Genomic DNA, 21846 nt, shown 5'->3' on the forward strand with positions numbered 1-21846 from the left:
ATCAAAAAGAATAAATCAAGAAAAAATAAAGGCATTAGAGGGAAGATGGATCCATAGTACATGACGAAGGTCTTCAGAAGGTGATGGCAAAGTATTTTGAAAAACTTTATAATGAGGATGACTGCTCGGAGGAAGGAGATAAGAAAATAGAAATAGATGGAGAAAAAGAAGAGAACCCGATAACATGGTTGGAATTGAAAGGGTAGTGAAAGCATTGACCAAAGGTAAAGCAAGTGGAAAAGATGGAATTCAATGCTAATATGATTGTCAGCTGGAAGCATTGGACTACAGTGGCTATACAGAGCACTCAATGCCATATGAAATGATACCTGAAGATTGGCATCAAGGAACCGTTGTACCTCTGTTCAAAAAAGGAAATAGGAAGAAATGTGAAAATTATAGCGGTATAATCCTATTATCCCATGGGCTAAAAATAATGGAGAAAGTCATAGACAAAAGACTGAGGGATATAATAAAAACACAGAGGAAGAATAATGTGGCTTTAGACCGAATAGATCAACAATAGACTTTATATTTACAGTGCAAAAATCACCTGGAAAGGAACAAGGAAATCATCTTTGTATTTTTGGATGTGGAAAAAGCTTATGATACAGTTAAGAGAAAACATCTATTGAATGCCTACTGAAAAGGTATGTACCAGAATCATCAACAAGATAAAAATGTTGTATCATGAGAGAAAAAGCAGTGTACAAGTGGGAAGTGGTGACTCTGAAACATGTTATACAAAAAAAGTCTCAAGCAAGGAGGTGCACTGTTGCCACTATTGTTTATTATATTGATGGATGAAATCATAAAACATGTAAAACGGAGTGTCTGCAGTGATGAAGTGAATGCTTTGGTATTTGCAGATGATGTGGTGATTTGGGGAAAGGGAGGAAAGGAAGTACAAAAGAGACTGGACATTTGGAATGAAAATCTGAAGGAGTTTGGAATGATAATCAGTAAAAAGAAAACTGTGGTCATGCACTGTGGAAAAGAGAAAGAGAAGCCAAGTGAACATAGATGGAGAATGGTTAGAGAATGTAGAACAGTTTACATATCTGGGCAGCATTAATGGAAGTAATGAAATCAACCCTGAAATGAGTAACAGACTAAATAAAGGTACAACATTTTATCAAGTCAGAGAGCTTTTATGGGATGACAAAGTATCCAAGAGAACAAAATTAACATTATATAAACAGTATTTCATACCAGTTGTAACATACGGACTAGAAAGGCTGGTAACGAATAAGAGAGAAGATGGTAAGATTCAAGCAGTAGAAATGAAATTTCTAAGAACAGTGGTTAAAAAGACAAGAAGAGATAGAATTCAAAATATTAAAAATCAGAAGAGCTGAATATAGAACTGTTAGTCCAGAAGATACAGAAAGCAAGACTCCGATGTTTCGGACGAGTAAAAAGAATGGGAAAGGAACGGGTAGTAGGGAATTGGAAAGAGAACTTCAGGACGTGAGACCTGTTGGAAGACCGAGAAGAAGGTGGATGGATCAGGTTTGGAAGGATATTAGGGAAGCTGGATTGGATGTGGCGGAAGTAATGGAGCAGGAAAGTGGAAGGACAGAAAAGAGTGGAGGAGGCTTGTAAACCACACCTGGGCAACTGGAGTGGAACATGGATGGTGATGATGAATATACTACATGAACAATTTTGTTGATTTTGGTCGGAGCTAAGAGCCATACCCAGCTGAAACAGGTATACTTTGCCAAATATTCTGAAAGATGTCCCACACTTCCGATGAAGGACACTCTTTTCTGACTTGCCAATCCAACTCCTCCCACATCACCTCAATTGGATTTAAGTCCGGGGATTGGGGAGGGTCTTAAGCTTATCCGGCGCTACAGCCCTGTGCGAGCCTTGGCCTCTTCTACGATAGTCCGCCATCTACTTCGATCCTGAGCGGCTGCTCTCCATGGGCGGATGTTTATTGCCCTCAGGTCGGCTTCAACTTCATCGCTCGATCTATTATGGGGCTTTCCTTGTCGCCGTCTTTTATCTACTCGGGATTTGAATACTTTTCTTGGCATTTGGTCTTCCTCCATTCTTTCCACATGGCCAAGCCATCGCAATCTCTGTGCCTTAATAAATCTAACTATATCCTCCTGGTCTAATATGTTATGTATTTCAGCATTCGTCCTTATCCTCCAACCATTCTGGTCTTGAATTGGGCCATATATTCATCTAATAATCTTCCTTTCAAATATTCTTAATTTATTTGCATCATCAACTAAAAGGTTCCAGGCTTTTGAGCCAAATGTCACTACAGGTCTAATAAGGGTCTTATATATTTTGAATTTTGTAGGTTTAGACAATAGATGAGATTTAAATAATGTAAGATTTGCATAATAGGCCCTGTTTCCAGCTATTATTCTACGATGTATCCTCATTTATTCTATTATTGTTTGTCAACATGGTTCCCAAATACTCAAAACTTTGTACATTCTTAAAATTATGCTCATTTATTGTCAGATTATCTTGACTTCTTCTGCTCTCTAACAGTCACATGCATATACTTAGATTTACTGTTATTCACCTCCAATCCCATCCATTTTCCTGCTTCCTCCATTTCAAGAAACATTTGCTTCAAATATCTATCATTCCTGGCCATTAACACTAAATCATCTGCGTACGCACAAACTCATATACAATATTTCCGGTATCCATTATTTTTTCAAAGACTTGGTTAATTGCCAGATTAAACAAAGTAGCTGAGAGTGCATCACCTTGTCTGACTCCTGTATTAAGGGCAAACTCATTTCCAATTCTTCCATCCACCATCACCTTTGCCCTTACTTCTCCTAAAGTGATTCTGATCATCCTAATCCGTTTCTGTGGTATTCCTGTAGTCTCCATATGTTCATATAGCTTATCCTTGTACATACTGTCAAATGCTTGTCTAAAATGTACAAATAACATATGTAGATCTATAGTATGGTCATAGCATTTTTCCATCGTTTGACGTACCATGAATGTACTCCTGTTTTGCCTGAAGCCACACTGTACTTCATCCAATCTCTCTTCAACATATGGAGTCAAATATTGTATAATAGTATATTTGAAAATACTTTATGGATGATATTCAGTAATATAATTCACCTATAATTAGTGCATTCATATTTATTTCTCTTCTTATATATTGGGAAAATTATTCCTGTGTTCCACTCATCAGGTATCCGTTGTTCCTCCCAAATCTTAATAATCAGTTCATGTACCTCTTGTAGCATTTCTTTGCTACTATTTTTAATCAGTTCACTTGTTATTCAGTCTTCTCCTGCTGCTTTATGGTTATTTAATTTTGCAATAGCATTTTCTTCATCTTTCAATGTGGGGGCATTTATCCATTGTTCTCTGACCCACTCTGCTCCATATGCCTTCCACTTTCTTCCACCTCTTCTTTCCTTTTTAAGGAGCTCTCGGAAGTATTCGGTCCATCTTTCACTTATTTCCTCTTCATTCTGTTGTAGCTTGCCTTCTTTATTCTTACAGCCTTTCAATCTTGGCTTATACCCCTTCCTGAAATAATTTTCATTATAGAAGTCCTTTGTCCTCTTCTGTAACCTTTGTGTCTCTATACTCTCTAGTTTCTTCTTAATCATCTCTTTTCTTCTTTTTACAGATGTTATTAGCTTCACGTCTGCATTTCTTATACTTTTCCCTATTTGACCTTGTATCTCTCTGTAACATTTTTGCTCTTGCTGCATTCTTCCTTTCAATTGCTTCCTCACACTCCATATCAAACCAAATATTTCTTTTCTTTTTAGCTATACCCAGTGTTTCTTGTGCTGCATTTTGTATGCACTTTTGAACTTTTGCCCACCTCTCCTCTATTCCAGATACTTGTCCAATTGTCTGTAAAGTATTATTCATTTTTGACTGGAATTCTTGTTTTCCTTCTGGTTGTTGTAGTTTTTCCAAATTCCATATCCTTCTTTCTGTAGGTTGTCTCCTCTGTCCTGTTGCCAATTTTTGTCTCACTATTGCTTTTACTAAATAATGATCAGAATCACAGTTTGGCCCTCTGCACGTCCTTACGTCAATAACGGATGCTGCATGCCTCATAGTCACTAGTACATGATCTATTTGATTTACTACTGTGCTTCCTGGCATCTTCCACGTTCCTTTATGTATTTTCTTATGATCAAAGCAGGTGCTTTTAATTGTAAGACCACTCGTAGTTGCAAACTGTCCCAAATGAAAACCTTTCTCATTTGATTCTTCATGTAGTGTATATTTCCCTGTTATTGGTCTCATACACTCTTCCATTCCCACTTTGGCATTAAAATCTCCTAAAATAATAATTGTCATATCTTGGTCCCTCTTCAGCGGTTTGTACTAACTCATAAAATTGTTCCTTCCTTTCCTCATCTGCATGTTCAATTGGTGCATGTGCTGATATAACAGTTATGTTCCTAAACTTCCCCTTAATCCGAAGCTTACATATTCTGAGATCGGATCAAATCCTATTACACTCCTCTTCAATTTCCCATGTACTATAAATCCCGTACAGAACTGTCCTGTTTCCGGCCCACTGTAATAGAGGTTATAATCTTTCTTTTCGATACATCCTTGCCCTTTCCATCTTATTTCCTGAGTCGCTACTAAGTTGTATCCAAATCTTTTTGTTTCATTTACTATTTCTTGCATTTTTCCTGGTTTCAACTTTGTTCTTACATTCCATGTCGCCATGTTTATATCTGCTTCCCCTATTCGTGTCCTTTTTCTAAGCTTTTGTAGTCTTTGATTTCCATCCGGTTTTCTCGTAGAAGTCTTGTGAACAGTGCCAAGGTGAGGCCGTTAACCCCACGCTCAACCCTATCCACTGGCTGGGGTCATTGATTTTGGAGCATCCTACTCCTAGACAGGTTGTCTTCACCATGACTAAGGAGTTCCGTCTACCCCATCTTACGTCCTCAACTAATTAACCCCAGTGAGGATGGGTTGCCTCATCCGCCTTTTCCACCATTCCGAAGGTCTCCTTCTCTGCTGGATCCGCCATTAAGGTCTTCACCCGTAACCCTGGGCATGGGTTCCACTTTATACCCCATGGGACTGGGTCCCCACCTGAACTTAGCTATTCTTTTACACTGGCCTACTGGAGTAGAGGATGCCCACCCCCGCAACGTGGATGGCGCCACGCAGGAGTTACTCAAGTGGAGAATAGGGAAGGTGTCCCTATCTCCCTTGAGTCGGGTTAATGGTTGTGTATGGTACCACAACCAAAGGCATTGGGGAAGATCATTCCATTATAAACAATTTCCCAGAATTTTGTTTGTTTTGCAGATAATTAATGCAATAGGAAGCAGTGTGTCTGGGGTCATTATCTTGTTGGAGGACAAACCCACGTTGCTGTCTGGACGGAAGAGCATAACGAGATAGGATGGACTGAAGAGCATAACGAGATAGGATGGAATGGTATAAGTTTTTGTCCATTGTTCCTCGAATTCGGTGCAGTCTACTAATTCCTCTTAATGTGAAACAACACCAAACCATCATGGAGCCCCCTCCAAGTTTCCCTAGCTGTTATACAGTAGGATGCATTGTATCTGATGCTGAGTAATATATTCTTTCATTAAACAATCATTAAAGATATTCTTGTAGGTACATACATTTAGTTCGGAAACTTTTGTTCGGCAGTGTTTTTTAAAATCAGGAGTTTATAAGATCAAATGTAACACCTGTGGAAAAACCTACATCGGGCAAACCGGTAGAAACTTCAATATCAGATACCATGAGCACACTAACACAATAAAATACAACAGGTTTTCAGCCATCGGCCAACACATGCAAGATTATAACCATAATTTCACCAATATCGAACAAGACATGGACATCCTCGTATTAGCAAACAAGGGCCCTTTACTCGACATAATGGAAAATTACTACATACACCTAGACCAATACTTTAACGCCAGTCACAATCTCAATGAAATCTCAGAGAAACCCAACATACTCTTAGATCTATTTATCACTTTCCTCAGAAACAATAATGCAGCCAAGCAAAACTCAATCCTAAATTTAATCAAAGGTACTTTTCCAAGACAATTACCCTTTCTCCCACACCCTTCAGCCCCACCTTAAGCCCTCTTCCCCTCCCAAACCACTTCCACTCTTCCTAAGCCATATGTGTCATTTTACATTGCATTCTTCATTATAAGAACTTACCGTTTTCCATGATTATATAATTTTTACAACACTAACCCCCTTTTATACTTTGTTCCAAACCTCTTATGTATATTCCTTGTATATTTATTAGCTATTACTCACCTGTCCCATACTAACATCTCAGTTCATTTACCACATTCACTTGTTATTCCATAATAATCTTACTGTTAAAATTAACATGTTCTTAGGATTTCGTCAAGAGTGATCTTTGCTTTGATATGGCTGATGATGACCCTAGATGGGTCGAAACTAGTTCCAATGTAATTTAAAAATATTGTGAATATATTTTGTATTGAATAGGTGGAAACCTTTAGTGTGTTGTTACTCATATGTTATTCTCAGTTCAATACGGACCAACAACATGAAATTTATAACCCTTAAGTTTTTGGTGACGTAGCAGATGACATAGACCGTAGAATGTAAACACAGAATGGCAGTCAGTATGTAGTGGGACACGGGAGGGAGGAGACAGGTGAGCACCAAATATGATTAAACCATTAATACATAGATGATAATAATAACAGTAGAAAACATATAGTCCAGTAGAAATGTAGATATTGCAGAATATATGGGGACGTAGATGCGACGATGTTTCGAGAAGCTTGCAGAACGTAGATCGAAGGGTTATGGCAGGAGTACGTTACAGAACCAGGATGAAAGGCTCATTCCCATCTCTCACTGGCCATCTCAAGACTGTAATGAGTACAAGTTTATGATGACCTTATCAGAAAAGTATCCACTTGCACTGTTTGCAATGGCATGGGTTGTTGCCTGCTTCACATGAGCTCTCTTGTGGTGTGGTTTTAAGAGAAACTTCTGACATAAACCTCCTATGATATGTCCTCTCTCGTGCAACTGATTTCCCTGTGTGTGATGTGATACATTCACTCCAGGGGCTCTCCCAAGTTCTTGGTGGAACAAAGTGATAGTGCAGTGGGCCTGTGACTTGACAAAAGCAACAAATACTGATCCTCCCTGAATTTTTTCTAAATCCTGGCACATCACTCTGACTTGTTCCAGTATGAACACAAACATCCAACAATGTTACAATTCAAATGCGGTTAGTAGCAAATAGGGTCAATCTTGCCGCGTTAACCTCAATCCAATGTGCTGTGATGCTGTTAAACTGACTGACATGACAAATGCCTCGTTTTGGACATACATTGAATCTGATCTGAGTTTGTCTCTCTCTGACATTGGCCTGTAGATATGTTTGAGGTACCTTGACCTGTGCTATGTGAAATTGTAATATGCAAAAAAATTTCTGTGCACTGTATTAATTCTGTACTTGTATAGTTTGAAAATGACAAATTTTTTGTTTTTCCTATTTAGAAAAACCACTTAAGGGTTTAAGTACCAAAAAATTCCGATCTCTGCTGATACGGCTTTTTTATTTCTTTCCTAAAGCTTGATAGCTGTTATAATAGTCTTCTTTCCCCTATAGATAATTACGAAGATATCTGGTCTCCTAGTGAACGTCCTTTACTAAGAGATTATGGAAATATATGGGATGTCAGCAAATATCCCCATATGGTGGAGAGCCCTCAAATACCTGAACTTGTGAAAGGTACATGTTTAAATACAGGTAAGTATAGGCCCTATAGAATAGACAGTAATGTATTCATAATTAATATAATTATTTTCACATAGTTGAATTTACGTAGATTGTGACGTTTGTGATACATTTACAATGCCAATCAAGTAGTCTGTAAAATAATAAAATAGGAATATGAAAATAAACATACAATAGGATAAACACAATGATAGACCAGTGGAAGGAGACAAGGACAATCTCCACATCTTTACGTACTGCTATCTACAGATATGAGGTGGCCCTTAGCTGAGTCCTGGCATTGCTTCCACTTCCTTGTGCCAAGCTCCTAACTTTCATCTATCCTATCTGACCTAATTCGGTCAATTCTTGTTCTTTTCCGACCTAGGCGGTATTAGAGCACTCGAGGCCTAGGGAGTCTTTCATTTTCATGACCTTCGTGGCCCTTGTCTTTCTTTGGCTGATACATTGCGTTTTTTGAAGCACTGGACCCCTTCCATTTTTTTTCTCTGATTAGTGTTATATAGAGTGGTTACCCAGTTGTACTTCCTCATAAACCAATAACCACCACCACCACCACCACCACCTCTACAGATATGTAGATTCTCACAAATTCTACATTCATTGAGCTCGTATCTTGTTTCCAACTTTATCAGGAGAGCAGGCATGAACTCGTTGAGTCAGGATGGGCAAGTGTGGGATAGTTGTGGCAGGCTCCAGTGCCACCAGACAGCATGGAATGCAAACTTCTAAAGTTCAGAGCATATGACAGAACAAAGACAGTTCAGAAGTAGAAAGAAAACATAGGAATGCATCAGGTATATTTTATATTGGAGAAAACTTGAGGTGGACAGCACAGGATGGCTTAGGAGGCCCATCTGGTCAACAACACAACCAAGTTCAACTTGCATCATTCAACATAAGTCCACCTGACTTCAGCTCATCAGAAGAAACTATTTTAATGTGGCATCAATATTACACTATTTTATGTACACATTCAAGAACATGTACAATATGTTCACAATGTCAAGATAAGTATATGGTTAATTCAATTCGCATAGCCACTCGTGTTGTATTCATCATCATCATCATCATTTCCCATTATCCAGCTGTAGTCGGGTGGAGCAAATATGATTCCTCTCCTCTTTCTTTGGTCTTTCCATCACTCCTCCAATACTGTGTTCCAGTCCAGGTTTCTTTCTCTAATACTGCATTGGATTGTGTCCTTCCATCTGTCGTGGTCTTCCGCTGCCTCTCCTTCCTTGCATTTGCATTTCCATCACCTTTTTTGGCATTCTTTGATCACTCATTCACTTTATGTGCCCAAACCATCTTAATCGGCTCTTCTCTATTCTGTCATTCATTTTTTCCACTCCAATTTCTTCCCGGATTTTCTCATTCCTTATTTTGTCTTCTATTCCGTATCATACTCCTCAAGAACTTAATTTCAGCTGCCTGTATTCGACTCTAATCTTTCTTTGTCATTGTCAAAGTTTCTGTTCCGTAAGTTGTTACGGGTACGTAACATATCTTGTACATAGTTTCCTTTGCTTCCATTGGCACATCTTTGTCTCATAACATGTTTTCATGTTGTATTATATTTGTGTAATTCCACGCATGTAAGGACATTTTAACCTGTGCAATAACTGGACCTCATGGTTCACATCATGTTCATGTTGTGCTATTTTAAGATTCAAGATTGACAAGACACTAATACGCTATGTCACAAGTTTCACAGACTTTTTATTCGCCAATTTTAATATGACCTTGCCATATTTCCTATGATTTTGTGTGTGACTGAAGATGTCCCATAACAGGACGAAATGTGTATCACCAGTATTGTTTAATATACAGTGAAACCTCGGAATGCGAGTAACTTGGTTTACGAGTGTTTTGCAAGACGAGCAAATATTTTAAATAAATTGTAACTTGATAAGCGAGTGAGGTTCCGCAATACGAGCGTCACATGTGCCTATGTTTTCCCCTCCCCTGTTCGTTTGTTGAATGGATGAACAAGATCTTTGGTCCTGTAGTGAAGACATACCTTTCAGAAAATAATCTGCTGCTCAAAGTCTTCCTGGTTATGGACAATGCTCCTGCTCATCCTTCAGGCCTTGAGGCCTTAAAGATGACTTACTGGAGGAATTCAAGTTCGTTAAGGTTAAGTTCCTTCCTCCCAACACCACTCCACTACTCCAGCCTATGGATCTGCAAGTCATTTCGAACTTCATAAAGCTAAAAACCAAGGCACTATTTCAGCGATGCTTCCAAGTGACCGAAGAAACAAACATTACCCTCCGACAGTTTGGGAGAAATCATTTCCCCATCGTGAACTGCCTGAAGATCATCGATAAAGCCTGGGATGGAGTCACCAAGAGAACTCTCGCTTCCGCTTGAGCAAATCTGTGGCTTAAGTGTGCTCTTAGACGTGACTTTGAGGGGATTGTTGGTGACGGTGAGCTGCCGATTGCCGATGAAATTGTGTCCTTAGGGAAGACTATGGGGCTGGAGGTGAATGACAAGGACATTCAAGAGCTGGTGGAAGAACATAGCTAGGAACTGACCGCCAACGAACTGGTGGACCTGCATCGCGTACAACAGGAGGAGGTTATGGAGATCTTGTCCGGGGAGGAGGAAAAAATCAATGGAATCTCTCACTTCAACTGAGATTTGGAAGAAGTGCAAAATGTGGGAAATCGTGCAAAATTTTGTAGAAAAACACCACCCGAATGAGGCTGTAACAGTGCGAGCGACGAATCAGTTCAATGACAATGCAATGTCACATTTTTGCGAAATCCTTAAAAAGAGGCAAAAGCAAGTCATTGGAGAGTTTCCTCGTTAAAGTTGAATGAAAAGAAAACAATTCCAGTGAGCCAACAGATAGCAGTGATTCCGTTAGTGAAATTCGGGCTACACAGTAACTCTTCTCATGTCATCTCTCGTCTCCCTCACACCAACAATGATTCTATTATAAGGAAAAGTGCACTTCAATTTGTTTTACGTTATGTTTTGTTTTAGAAATGGTATGCGAATACATATTTTTGTGTTGTGGACGATTCATCCGCGTTTCAATTGTTTCTTATGGGAAAACTTGCTTTGATATACGAGCGCTTTGGATTACAAGCTGGAACGAATTATGCTCGCAATCCAAGGTTCCACTGTAGTCTTATTAATTACAATATTGTGAAGGTGGAATTATAAATTTAAATTTTCACAAGTTGATAACTTTGTCTTCCAAATGGTTTTAGCCAGTGGAATTCATCCCCAACTGACTTTCAAAGTTGAGAAAGCCTGTGTTATTAAGATGGAAAGTGAAAGTCTGCATCTTAGATTAGGTTTTAATTGGTTCTTCCTATAATAACGTGTGCGTGCGTGCGTACGTGTGTTTTAAGAGCTTCAGACAACTACTTGACAAACTCTAAATCATTCACTTGAACAGTGGTCTGCATTGATGAAGTTTACTGTTCCATTTTGTGATGAACTGACGATTGATCGGTGATGTAAATATTGAACAGCAGTGGTGCAAGCACGCACCCTTGGGGTGGCCTATTTCTCGTGTCTTTTCCATCTGCTTCTCTGCCCGTGGAAAACAGAAAAATCTGTGCTTTTCAAGCTTGTTTTTGATGCTGAAGGTAAGGTGATAGCCCTTTGTGATAATATTGTGGACTTTTCCCAGGAGATGATTAACAGTATCATAAGCTGTCTAGAGGACTATGAACACAGCTCCTGTGATCTGCTGCCTTTCAAAACCATCTTCATGCTGTGTTAGTTTTAATACCTCTGAAGTACAGTTCTTCCCTTTCCTGAAATTGTAAATTGAAATTTTCAGACGGAATGAAATAGAATTCCAATTATTCTTAAGGTGGTTTATACAGACAGCTAACTGTGATGTTACTAAGTTTCACAGATGAATAATAATAATAATAATAATAATAATAATAATAATAATAATAATAATAATAATAATAATAATAATAATTCAATGGAACAAAATACTGTATTTACTTGTGTATTAGACTCACTCACGTATTAGACCCCCTTGGCTTTTCGAGACAAGGAAAATGAAATACACAAACCTCGCATACAAGTCACCCCCCCCCCCCCCCTCCCCCGACGTAATTCATCAGAGAGCTATTCTGCTTCGAAGCAGCTACAAGCCTTATGCAGCTCTGAAGACATCACACAAATTTGTGAATAGTTTCGTCCGTACGACCCACGCAGTGAAAATGCGCCGAAGTCATGCGGTACATCTGTGTTTCATAGTTAAGGAATGTCTGCCTCCATAGTAACGTAGGCTTCATGCAGCTCTGATGTCGCACAATTAGGTGAATAGTTTCGTGTCCCGATCCGCGCGTTGCAAGCACACACTAGTCATGCATGTATGTCTGTGTTTTGTAGTTGAGAATGAACGCCAGCATAATGGTTAGCACGATTAGCTGCCGTTCTCGGGAGCCTGAGTTAGATTCCCGGTACCGTATTGAAGAGATTTAAGAATGGCAGGAATGTTGATTTTTGCGGTAAAAATGGTACATGCAACTTCCTTGCATTGGGGGCCTGTCTTAAAAAAGAGCTGCACCACCTCGGGATGAGGAAATGAGTTTACTTTAGTTAAGAAATATTCACAGTTGTTGCTAGGCCTATTAATGCAGGCAGGTGAGATCATTAACATAGTGATAGTTAATAACTCATAACTCGGGCCAATATAGGGCTATTTGGGAGAAAAGGAGGTTTAAAACTGATAAAAACAATCCAATCAAAATTGTTTTACTTGCCAACGTATCTAACAAATAACAATATTCATTTTTTTATGTCCCAACTTACTTCCAATGATGTTTGGAGACTCCAGACAAAACATACTAAGGTATGCGTTAATAAAAAATGGGAGACAACGAACATACGGAATTAAACATTATGATAATAAAACGCACTACCACCACACCTATAGATATCCATAAATGCGGCAAACTTCTTATTTTAATTCTTTTCGTCTTGGAACTTTTGGCACTATCTGGGCGATACCATACCTAACCTAAACAGTGAGGTCTCTTATCTCATTTACAGCTGTTTAGGTAAATCCTGATGTGATAAATGTAGAGAACTAGTGTGAAATATACTTAAAAATAAGGGTGTGGTTTTCAACAGCTGCAGTTATGAAAAGAATGCTTCCAGTCACTATGTATTACATTCGGAAATAAAACTCGTAACATACGCTAGTTATCAGCTGGTGATTTGGCAAGTTTTCAACAACACGTCTTTATTCTGAAGGAGTGGTTTCTGCTACACATACACCAGCTGGGAATATTGGAGACCATCTCCAGAAACCATTTGGGAATGCTTCACACAGTTTGGACTCAATAGTCAGGAACGAAATTGTTTTTGATAGGTTCAAAAAGATGGGACCTCGAATGCTCTTGGTCTCAATTACACTGCATGGCTGATGAGATGGCACTAATGGCAGTGAAGATGTCACATGGAATGACGACGCCAGTAGCAGGGAAGTTAAAGGCTGGTTTACACGGGGAGAGTAGAGTGGATAGTAGAGTAGCTACGTTACTCTACTCAATCAATCAGTAACTACTGATCTGCATTTAGGGCAGTCGCCCAGGTGGCAGATTCCCTATCTGTTGTTTTCCTAGCCTTTTCTTAAAAGATTGCAAAGAAATTGGAAATTTATTGAACATCTCTCTTGGTAAGTTATTCCAATCCCTAACTCCTCTTCCTAGAAACGAATATTTGTCCCAATTTGTCCTCTTGAATTCCAACTTTATCTTCATATTGTGATCTTTCCTTCTTTTAAAGACACCATCCAAACTTATTCATCTACTAATGTCCTCCCACGCCATCTCTCCACTGACAGCTTGGAACATGCCACTTAATTGAAATAATAACATTAAGTTATTTATTAGACCACCTAATCAATACGAAATCGTCTTGGGTGATTTACATAAATTTGTTAGCTAATAGTGGTACATGTTTAGCCTTCCCTGAAGGCATCATCAGCCATAGTCTTAACCTTAAATTAAAAATAAGCGTCTAAATAACATGTAGTAATGAAATGAATTTTAAAATTTTGAAGAGATTTGAAGTAAAATAACATTAAAAATAACAATGATGGTTTGAAAATACAATGTGATGAGATACAATAGTGGAAGTATTAACAAAATTAACATTAGAAGGCTGCTAAAATAAGTACAATGGATAAAACAACAGATTGTTATACAACAAGTAGTAAGATTGCATAAAAGTAAAGTTGATAGTCTGGCGGTTATAATTAGACGATGGCGAAAAATCTTATATAATCAAAGTAAAGAAGAGAGAATAAAAGTCAAAGTTAGTCGAGAGATCCGAAGTTAATCATGATCTTGAAGATAAAAGACGAAAGTCAGATGCATATGGTGAAGTTGTAGAACACGTTGAGGATATGAAGTTGGTGAATAGAAGTTGAAGAACAGTTTCAAATAGGATCACTATGGACCATCTCAAAATTTGAAGTGATGTTCAAATGTTGTAAATTGTGAGTTTGTAGATATTCTAGTGGAAAAAGCATATACAAGTGGAATCTGTAAATGGAAGCAAGAAACGTAGAGATAATTGTGTGAAAAGATATTTGAAAAATATTGAAGTAGAATCGTATGCACTTACCATTTGACGGTGACAAAGATAGCTTGTAATATTATGAGTTAGAAGTATTTGCAACAGTAGACTTCTTGCTACGTGTGTTATAACTGAAGTTTTGTGCTGGAGGGGGATCTGTTTGTGTTGACGTAACTATTGGAGGGGGGCTGCTATTGGTGGGAGGGAAGGAAGAGAGTGTATTACTGCGCGTGTTGTAACGGTGTAAGGCTATTGGAGGGAGCGATGTTACGGTGGGTGTGGCTATGGGTTTATTGGTTGTATTTGAATTAGAGGTACTAGCGGCGGGGGGGAAGGGAGGGGGTATATTAGCTGTAGGGGAGGTGGGAACTCTAATTTATGTGAGGTTGAAGATTTTTAAGAATTTGTTGGTGAGGGAAGTTGATTCTCGTAATAAAATAAGAATCTGTTCATACAAGGGGCTTTTTTTATCAATAGTGTCATTTAGATTTTTATCTTTATTAAAATGTTGGTCGAGGAAAATAAATAAGTTTTCATATTCTGTCATGAGTTTGCTTTTATCGACTCTTTTTAGGATATGGAGGTCTTGTTCTATTGTGGTGAATTTATGCCCGGTGTCCCTCATATGGTTGGCCATTGCGGAGAATTTGTTGTGTCTTTGGGCATTGTAATGCTCGGCGTATCTGGTAGAGAAGCTGCGGCCAGTTTGGCCAACATAAGAAAAATTACATGTAGAGCATTTCAATCTGTATATTCCTGATCCAGAGTAACTATTGTCTGTGATGTTAATAGAGTTGTGATTGAAGAATAAATTACGATTAGTGTTTTTTGTTGTGTAGGCTATTTTTATTTCGTGCTTAATTAATGAATTGGTTATCGGGTAAATGCTATGGTTAGTGAACGTGAATTTAGCGTATTTTGGTTTGACGGGTTTTAATGGAGTTAAATTGGTAGCTAGTTTCAGTTTGGTTTTATTAATGATTTTATCAATCATACTCGTGTTAAATCCATTGAATTTAGCTATTTCCTTGATGAATAGTAATTCTTTCTTTAAATTAATAGAGGACATAGGGATCTTTAATGCTCTATATATTAAACTGTGATAAGTGGCTTTTTTATGTGAGTTGGGATGTAAAGAATCATTTTTTATGGTTGTTGGAGAAAAGGTGGGTCTTCTGTATATTTGGAAGTCGAATTTGTTCAATGTTCGTGTGATTTTGATATCTAAGAAGTTCAAAGAGTTATTGAACTCATCTTCTTTAGTGAATTTAATATTATTATCTAAGTTGTTGAGGAATGATAGTATGTTATTGCTGCTGTTGATTTGTTTATCAATGATAGCTATGGTATCAAAATCTAATGCCACTCAAAAGTAAGTAAACAACATATGGTTGAAAAATGAAATTAAACTATTATACAAGAAGAAATCTCTACTAAATTTACAATTATATAGGACTCATTTGACCATCTCTCAGAAATTACCCCCACTTGAATGGAGCTCATTTTTAAGGTACACTGACCTCAAACTATCTTACGTATTAGACAAGAAACAGAAAACCCTAAACCATAAATTACTTTGTCTTCAAGAAAACAAATGTAAAACTCCTGACCAAAATACAAACAACAAAGTGTCCCCTTCCCATTTGACTAACATTCCCACTACAATCAACCTATCTAATGCAACCTTCTCTAACCAAGAATTAAATCTATTAGATAAAGGCATCAAACATAATTGGCCTAATCACAAAAAGGCAGAAGACATCATCACTACCATCGCTGAAACCGAAACTAATATCGATAAACAAATCCCAGTTCATAAACAGAATGACGTACGATATGAAGTAAAAAAGAAACTCCCAACTTTGATTAATGACATAACATCTAATAATTACAATGTCTCGAAACAAATTCTAAACCTGAAATCCAAAATCCATAACAACGTAGTAATTACAAAAGCAGATAAGGGCAACACCATAGTAATAATGAACAAACAAGATTACATCAATAAAACTGAAACCTTTTTTTCAGACAATACCTATACCTTAATTAACAAAGATCCAACAAACAAAATACAGCGTAACTTAAAGAACCTTCTTAAAAATTCTAACTTCATTTTAAATGATCAAGATTATCAGAAATTAACTGTAATGAACCCAAAATTACCTACAGTCAGATCACTGCCCAAAATTCATAAAAATGATGTCCCCATTCGGCCTATAATTAATAGTATCAATAGTCCTACCTATAAAACCTCTCAATTCCTACACAAATTCCTAAAAAAACACTTCAATTTCACAACTCCAACCCCATAAAGAACTCGATCGAACTTTGTAATTCCCTAAATAAGTTCAGTCTACAACCAAACCACGTTTTATGTTCTTTTGACATCACCAACATGTATACTAATATCCCTATCAACAATACTATTAACATCATAAAAAACAATCTGTTGAAACATAGCACATTGAGTAAAATCGAAATTGATGAATGGTTAAAATTACTTAATTTCGTTTTAGACAACAACTATTTTACCTTCATTAAGAAAATTTACAAACAAGAAGGTCTAGCGATGGGAGACCTGTTATCTGGAATACTAGCCGATATATACTTAGATAATCTCGAACATAGTAAGATTATTAATAACATCAACGGACTCTGTCTTTGGCATCGCTATGTTGATGATACCATAGCTATCATTGATAAACAAATCAACAACAGCAATAACATACTATCATTCCTCAACAACTTAAATAATAATATTAAATTCACTAAAGAAGATGAGTTCAATAACTCTATGAACTTCTTAGATATCAAAATCACACGAGCATTGAACAAATTCGACTTCCAAATATACAGAAAACCCACCTTTTCTCCAACAACCATAAAAAATGATTCTTTACATCCCAACTCACATAAAAAAGCCACTTATCACAGTTTAATATATAGAGCATTAAAGATCCCTATGTCCTCTATTAATTTAAAGAAAGAATTACTATTCATCAAGGAAATAGCTAAATTCAATGGATTTGATAAAATCATCAATAAAACCAAACTGAAACTAGCTACCAATTTAACTCCATTAAAACCCGTCAAACCAAAATACGCTAAATTCACGTTCACTAACCATAGCATTTACCCGATAACCAATTCATTAATTAAGCACGAAATAAAAATAGCCTACACAACAAAAAACACTAATCGTAATTTATTCTTCAATCACAACTCTATTAACATCACAGACAATAGTTACTCTGGGTCAGGAATATACAGATTGAAATGCTCTACATGTAATTTTTCTTATGTTGGCCAAACTGGCCGCAGCTTCTCTACCAGATACGCCGAGCATTACAATGCCCAAAGACACAACAAATTCTCCGCAATGGCCAACCATATGAGGGACACCGGGCATAAATTCACCACAATAGAACAAGACCTCCATATCCTAAAAAGAGTCGATAAAAGCAAACTCATGACAGAATATGAAAACTTATTTATTTTCCTCGACCAACATTTTAATAAAGATAAAAATCTAAATGACACTATTGATAAAAAAAAGCCCCTTGTATGAACAGATTCTTATTTTATTACGAGAATCAACTTCCCTCACCAACAAATTCTTAAAAATCTTCAACCTCACATCAATTAGAGTTCCCACCTCCCCTACAGCTAATATACCCCCCTCCCTTCCCCCCGCCGCTAGTACCTCTAATTCAAATACAACCAATAAACCCATAGCCACACCCACCGTAACATCGCTCCCTCCAATAGCCTTACACCGTTACAACACGCGCAGTAATACACTCTCTTCCTTCCCTCCCACCAATAGCAGCCCCCCTCCAATAGTTACGTCAACACAAACAGATCCCCCTCCAGCACAAAACTTCAGTTATAACACACGTAGCAAGAAGTCTACTGTTGCAAATACTTCTAACTCATAATATTACAAGCTATCTTTGTCACCGTCAAATGGTAAGTGCATACGATTCTACTTCAATATTTTTCAAATATCTTTTCACACAATTATCTCTACGTTTCTTGCTTCCATTTACAGATTCCACTTGTATATGCTTTTTCCACTAGAATATCTACAAACTCACAATTTACAACATTTGAACATCACTTCAAATTTTGAGATGGTCCATAGTGATCCTATTTGAAACTGTTCTTCAACTTCTATTCACCAACTTCATATCCTCAACGTGTTCTACAACTTCACCATATGCATCTGACTTTCGTCTTTTATCTTCAAGATCATGATTAACTTCGGATCTCTCGACTAACTTTGACTTTTATTCTCTCTTCTTTACTTTGATTATATAAGATTTTTCGCCATCGTCTAATTATAACCGCCAGACTATCAACTTTACTTTTATGCAATCTTACTACTTGTTGTATAACAATCTGTTGTTTTATCCATTGTACTTATTTTAGCAGCCTTCTAATGTTAATTTTGTTAATACTTCCACTATTGTATCTCATCACATTGTATTTTCAAACCATCATTGTTATTTTAAATGTCATTTTACTTCAAATCTCTTCAAGATTTTAAAATTCATTTCATTACTACATGTTATTAAACGCTTATTTTTAATTTAAGGTTAAGACTATGGCTGATGATGCCTTCAGGGAAGGCGAAACATGTACCACTATTAGCTAACAAATTTATGTAAATCATCCAAAACGATTTTGTATTGATTAGGTGGTCTAATAAATAACTTAATGTTATTATTTCAATCAAATATCATCAATACGGACCAAAAATGATATTTATTACATGTAATGTAACATACCACTTAGTCGAGCAGCTCGTCTCCTTTCTACCAAGTCTTCCCAGCCCAAACTTTGCAACATTTTTGTAACGCTCATTGTCTAGTAGAGTTGACACTCGTATAGTTCATTCGTGAGTAGAGTCGTAGCACCATGTCGAGGCATAAGCATATCGTAAGGAAGTGTTCAAAGACATTTGTAAATATATTACTGCAAGTGTTTAATAAAGTGTTAGAAAAAGAAGCAATTTAGGAAAGAAGGGAATGGGTAAGAGGCTGGCTTAGTAGGAGAGATACACTAGAGGCTTCAGCAATACTTCTGAGAGAACTTGCAACAGAGGATAAAGAAGAATACAGAAAGTGCATGAGGTCGACGCCTGATAACTTCCAGATATTGTTAGATGCGATAACACTGCAAATTCAAAGAAAGGACACAGTGATGAGTGGTGCAATAACACAAGAAGTGAGCTTGAGGTGACTGAAGTTCTTGGCCGCTGGTAATAGCTACCGTACCCTATCTCACTTTTTCAAAGTTTCAAAGCCGGCCATATCGAAGTTTATTCCCGAAGTTTGTGATGCAGTCTTCAGCAGCGTAAAGGCTTTCATAAAGGTAAGATTCCGTGGTAAATAATTTAGGATTAAAACCCATTATTGCAAAATTTAGGATTAAAACCCATTACTGCATAGCGTCCGAAAAATCGGACGTTATAAAATATAAAATTGTGTGATATTGATGCATGGTTTTAAGCCCGCAATACTTTCTTGTGTTTCAGAAAGGCTGTAGCTAACAAGAGCCAAGAATACATCAGTCTTTATCCTTACCATTCATTGTTGAATCAATCACACTTACTGCGAGCATGGCGGCAAGGTAGTGCAGAGTTTTGTGCAACAGTCGAGATATTTATTTATGAATTAACAAATATTTCCAATAATTGTAAACTTTGGTATGGATCATATTGTTGACACTCCTGTGAATCTACTGACACACAAAGATGTCAATTACCGATGTCGATAGCTGCAGTTGCTTAAGTGCGGCCAGTATCCAGTATTCGGGAGATAGTAGGTTCGAACCCCACTGTCGGCAGCCCTGAAAATGGTTTTCCATGGTTTCCCATTTTCACACCAGGCAAATGCTGGGGCTGTACCTTAATTAATGCCACGGCCGCTTCCTTCCCACTCCTAGCCCTTTCCTATCCCATCGTCGCCGTAAGATCTATCTGTGTCGGTGCGACGTAAAACAACTAGCAAAAAAAGTCAATTATGTCTTATTGATGTGACTGAGGCGTATAAATTTAGCTGTCCTGAAAATCGGACGCTATGCACAGGGAGTCCTACTGTCTGAGATATGTATTCCCATACTAGTTTGATGGTGAGTGAAATATTGGAAGTTTTCAAGGAAGGACCGACATTTGGAGAGGAGCAGCAAATCAAACCACCTGATGACTGGTGTGAAACGGTTAATAATGACAGATGAGTACAAGGGTTATCTAAATTACACTGGTAAAAACCTACTTCTGAGTAAATGTGAAGGGCAAATTGCTTCAACAGAATATGAAAAAAGGGAAGTCTAGGTCCAGTTGTAGTCAAATATTACTGAAAGTTTACAGGTGGAACTGAAAAACCAGACAACTGTGCAAAAGGAAGCTGTCATGCAAAAATATTCATACATAAGATTGGGCCAGTACCCCTGTTTCAGAGATCCCTGATAGAAAATTCAAAAACATTAGTAGGTCAAATTGTAACACAAAAGAAGCAACTCCAAAGTGGACAAGATCACAAACTACATCTCATTTGGTGACTGTTTTCCTGTCCCCCCCTTGCCACATCAGATGATGCGCAAAATTGTGTAATTCCGCTAGACTTCTTTCTCTGCCAGTGGCTATAGGATACCTTGCCACCTTTTCAAGTGTATACAGCAATATAAAATGAAATGCTGAAGTAATTTGGACTTGGAGGAAGTATAGTCCTGCCTCTCATTGATGCAGGTGGAACTGAATCAAGCATGGTGCATACAATATTCTTAGACAACTACTTAGTCCTGAAATTGGTAAGCCACCAGCCTTCAAAGGGAATAAGTGCAACAGGGACATTTCAAGAAAACCAGACAGAGAAGTGCCCCCTTCAAAGAAAGGCAGAGAAGAAAAAGAAGGGGATCATAAGACTGCAGGAGTTTTGTGGTGTGTTGCTGGTGCATTGGAATGACAAGTGTTGTCACTGCTGGTCCGAACTACAAACGATAAGCGGCACATCAAGGTGGTCCAGCGTAATAAAAAAAAAAAAAAAAAAGCAAAGTGTCTAAGAACTTTCATTGCGGTACAAAGTCCTATAGTGGCACCCGAAGAGTGGATCATCTTGACCAGTTTGGACTTCACCTGAAATGCTTCTGTGGATGTCATCAGTAAATACATAACCGTAAATAGCGTATACAGTATTGTGATAAGTCTCTAGTGGAAATTGTAGATCTACTTTACAGTGTAAATTGGATAAGATAATCCTACCTTGCAACATTATCTATACTAATATTACAAAGAGGAAAAATTTGTATATTTGTAACGTATAGACTCAAAAACTACTGAACGGATTTTAAAAATTACTCTACCTATAGAAAGCTACATTGCCAGTGGGTAATATGGGCTGTATTTTTATTTTCAAAACAATTCGAGGTGGAGGGGCACGGGGGAGATATAACAATAGGCAAAATATAGAATTTGTCGTACAAGGACAAGACACAGCTCAATTTAATCCCTTTGACAC

General features: G+C 37.6%; 1 protein-coding gene across 4 annotated transcripts in view; it reads left to right on the top strand.

Annotated features, from left to right (window-relative positions):
- The window catches only part of LOC136872613 (uncharacterized), a 138376-nt gene that overhangs the window by 67883 nt on the left and 48647 nt on the right, over positions 1-21846 (top strand). For 2 of the 4 annotated variants that reach the window (XM_067146416.2, XM_067146431.2), the window contains one exon: positions 7625-7765. The exons of 1 other annotated variant lie outside the window; for it this stretch is intronic. In XM_067146416.2, the coding sequence (XP_067002517.2) occupies positions 7625-7765 (141 nt within the window). The remainder of the gene's footprint in view (positions 1-7624; positions 7766-21846) is intronic. One more of the 4 variants, XM_067146422.2, reaches the window with a different exon arrangement.

This window comes from Anabrus simplex, chromosome 1, assembly GCF_040414725.1.
Source record: "Anabrus simplex isolate iqAnaSimp1 chromosome 1, ASM4041472v1, whole genome shotgun sequence".
Lineage (NCBI taxonomy): Eukaryota > Metazoa > Arthropoda > Insecta > Orthoptera > Tettigoniidae > Anabrus > Anabrus simplex.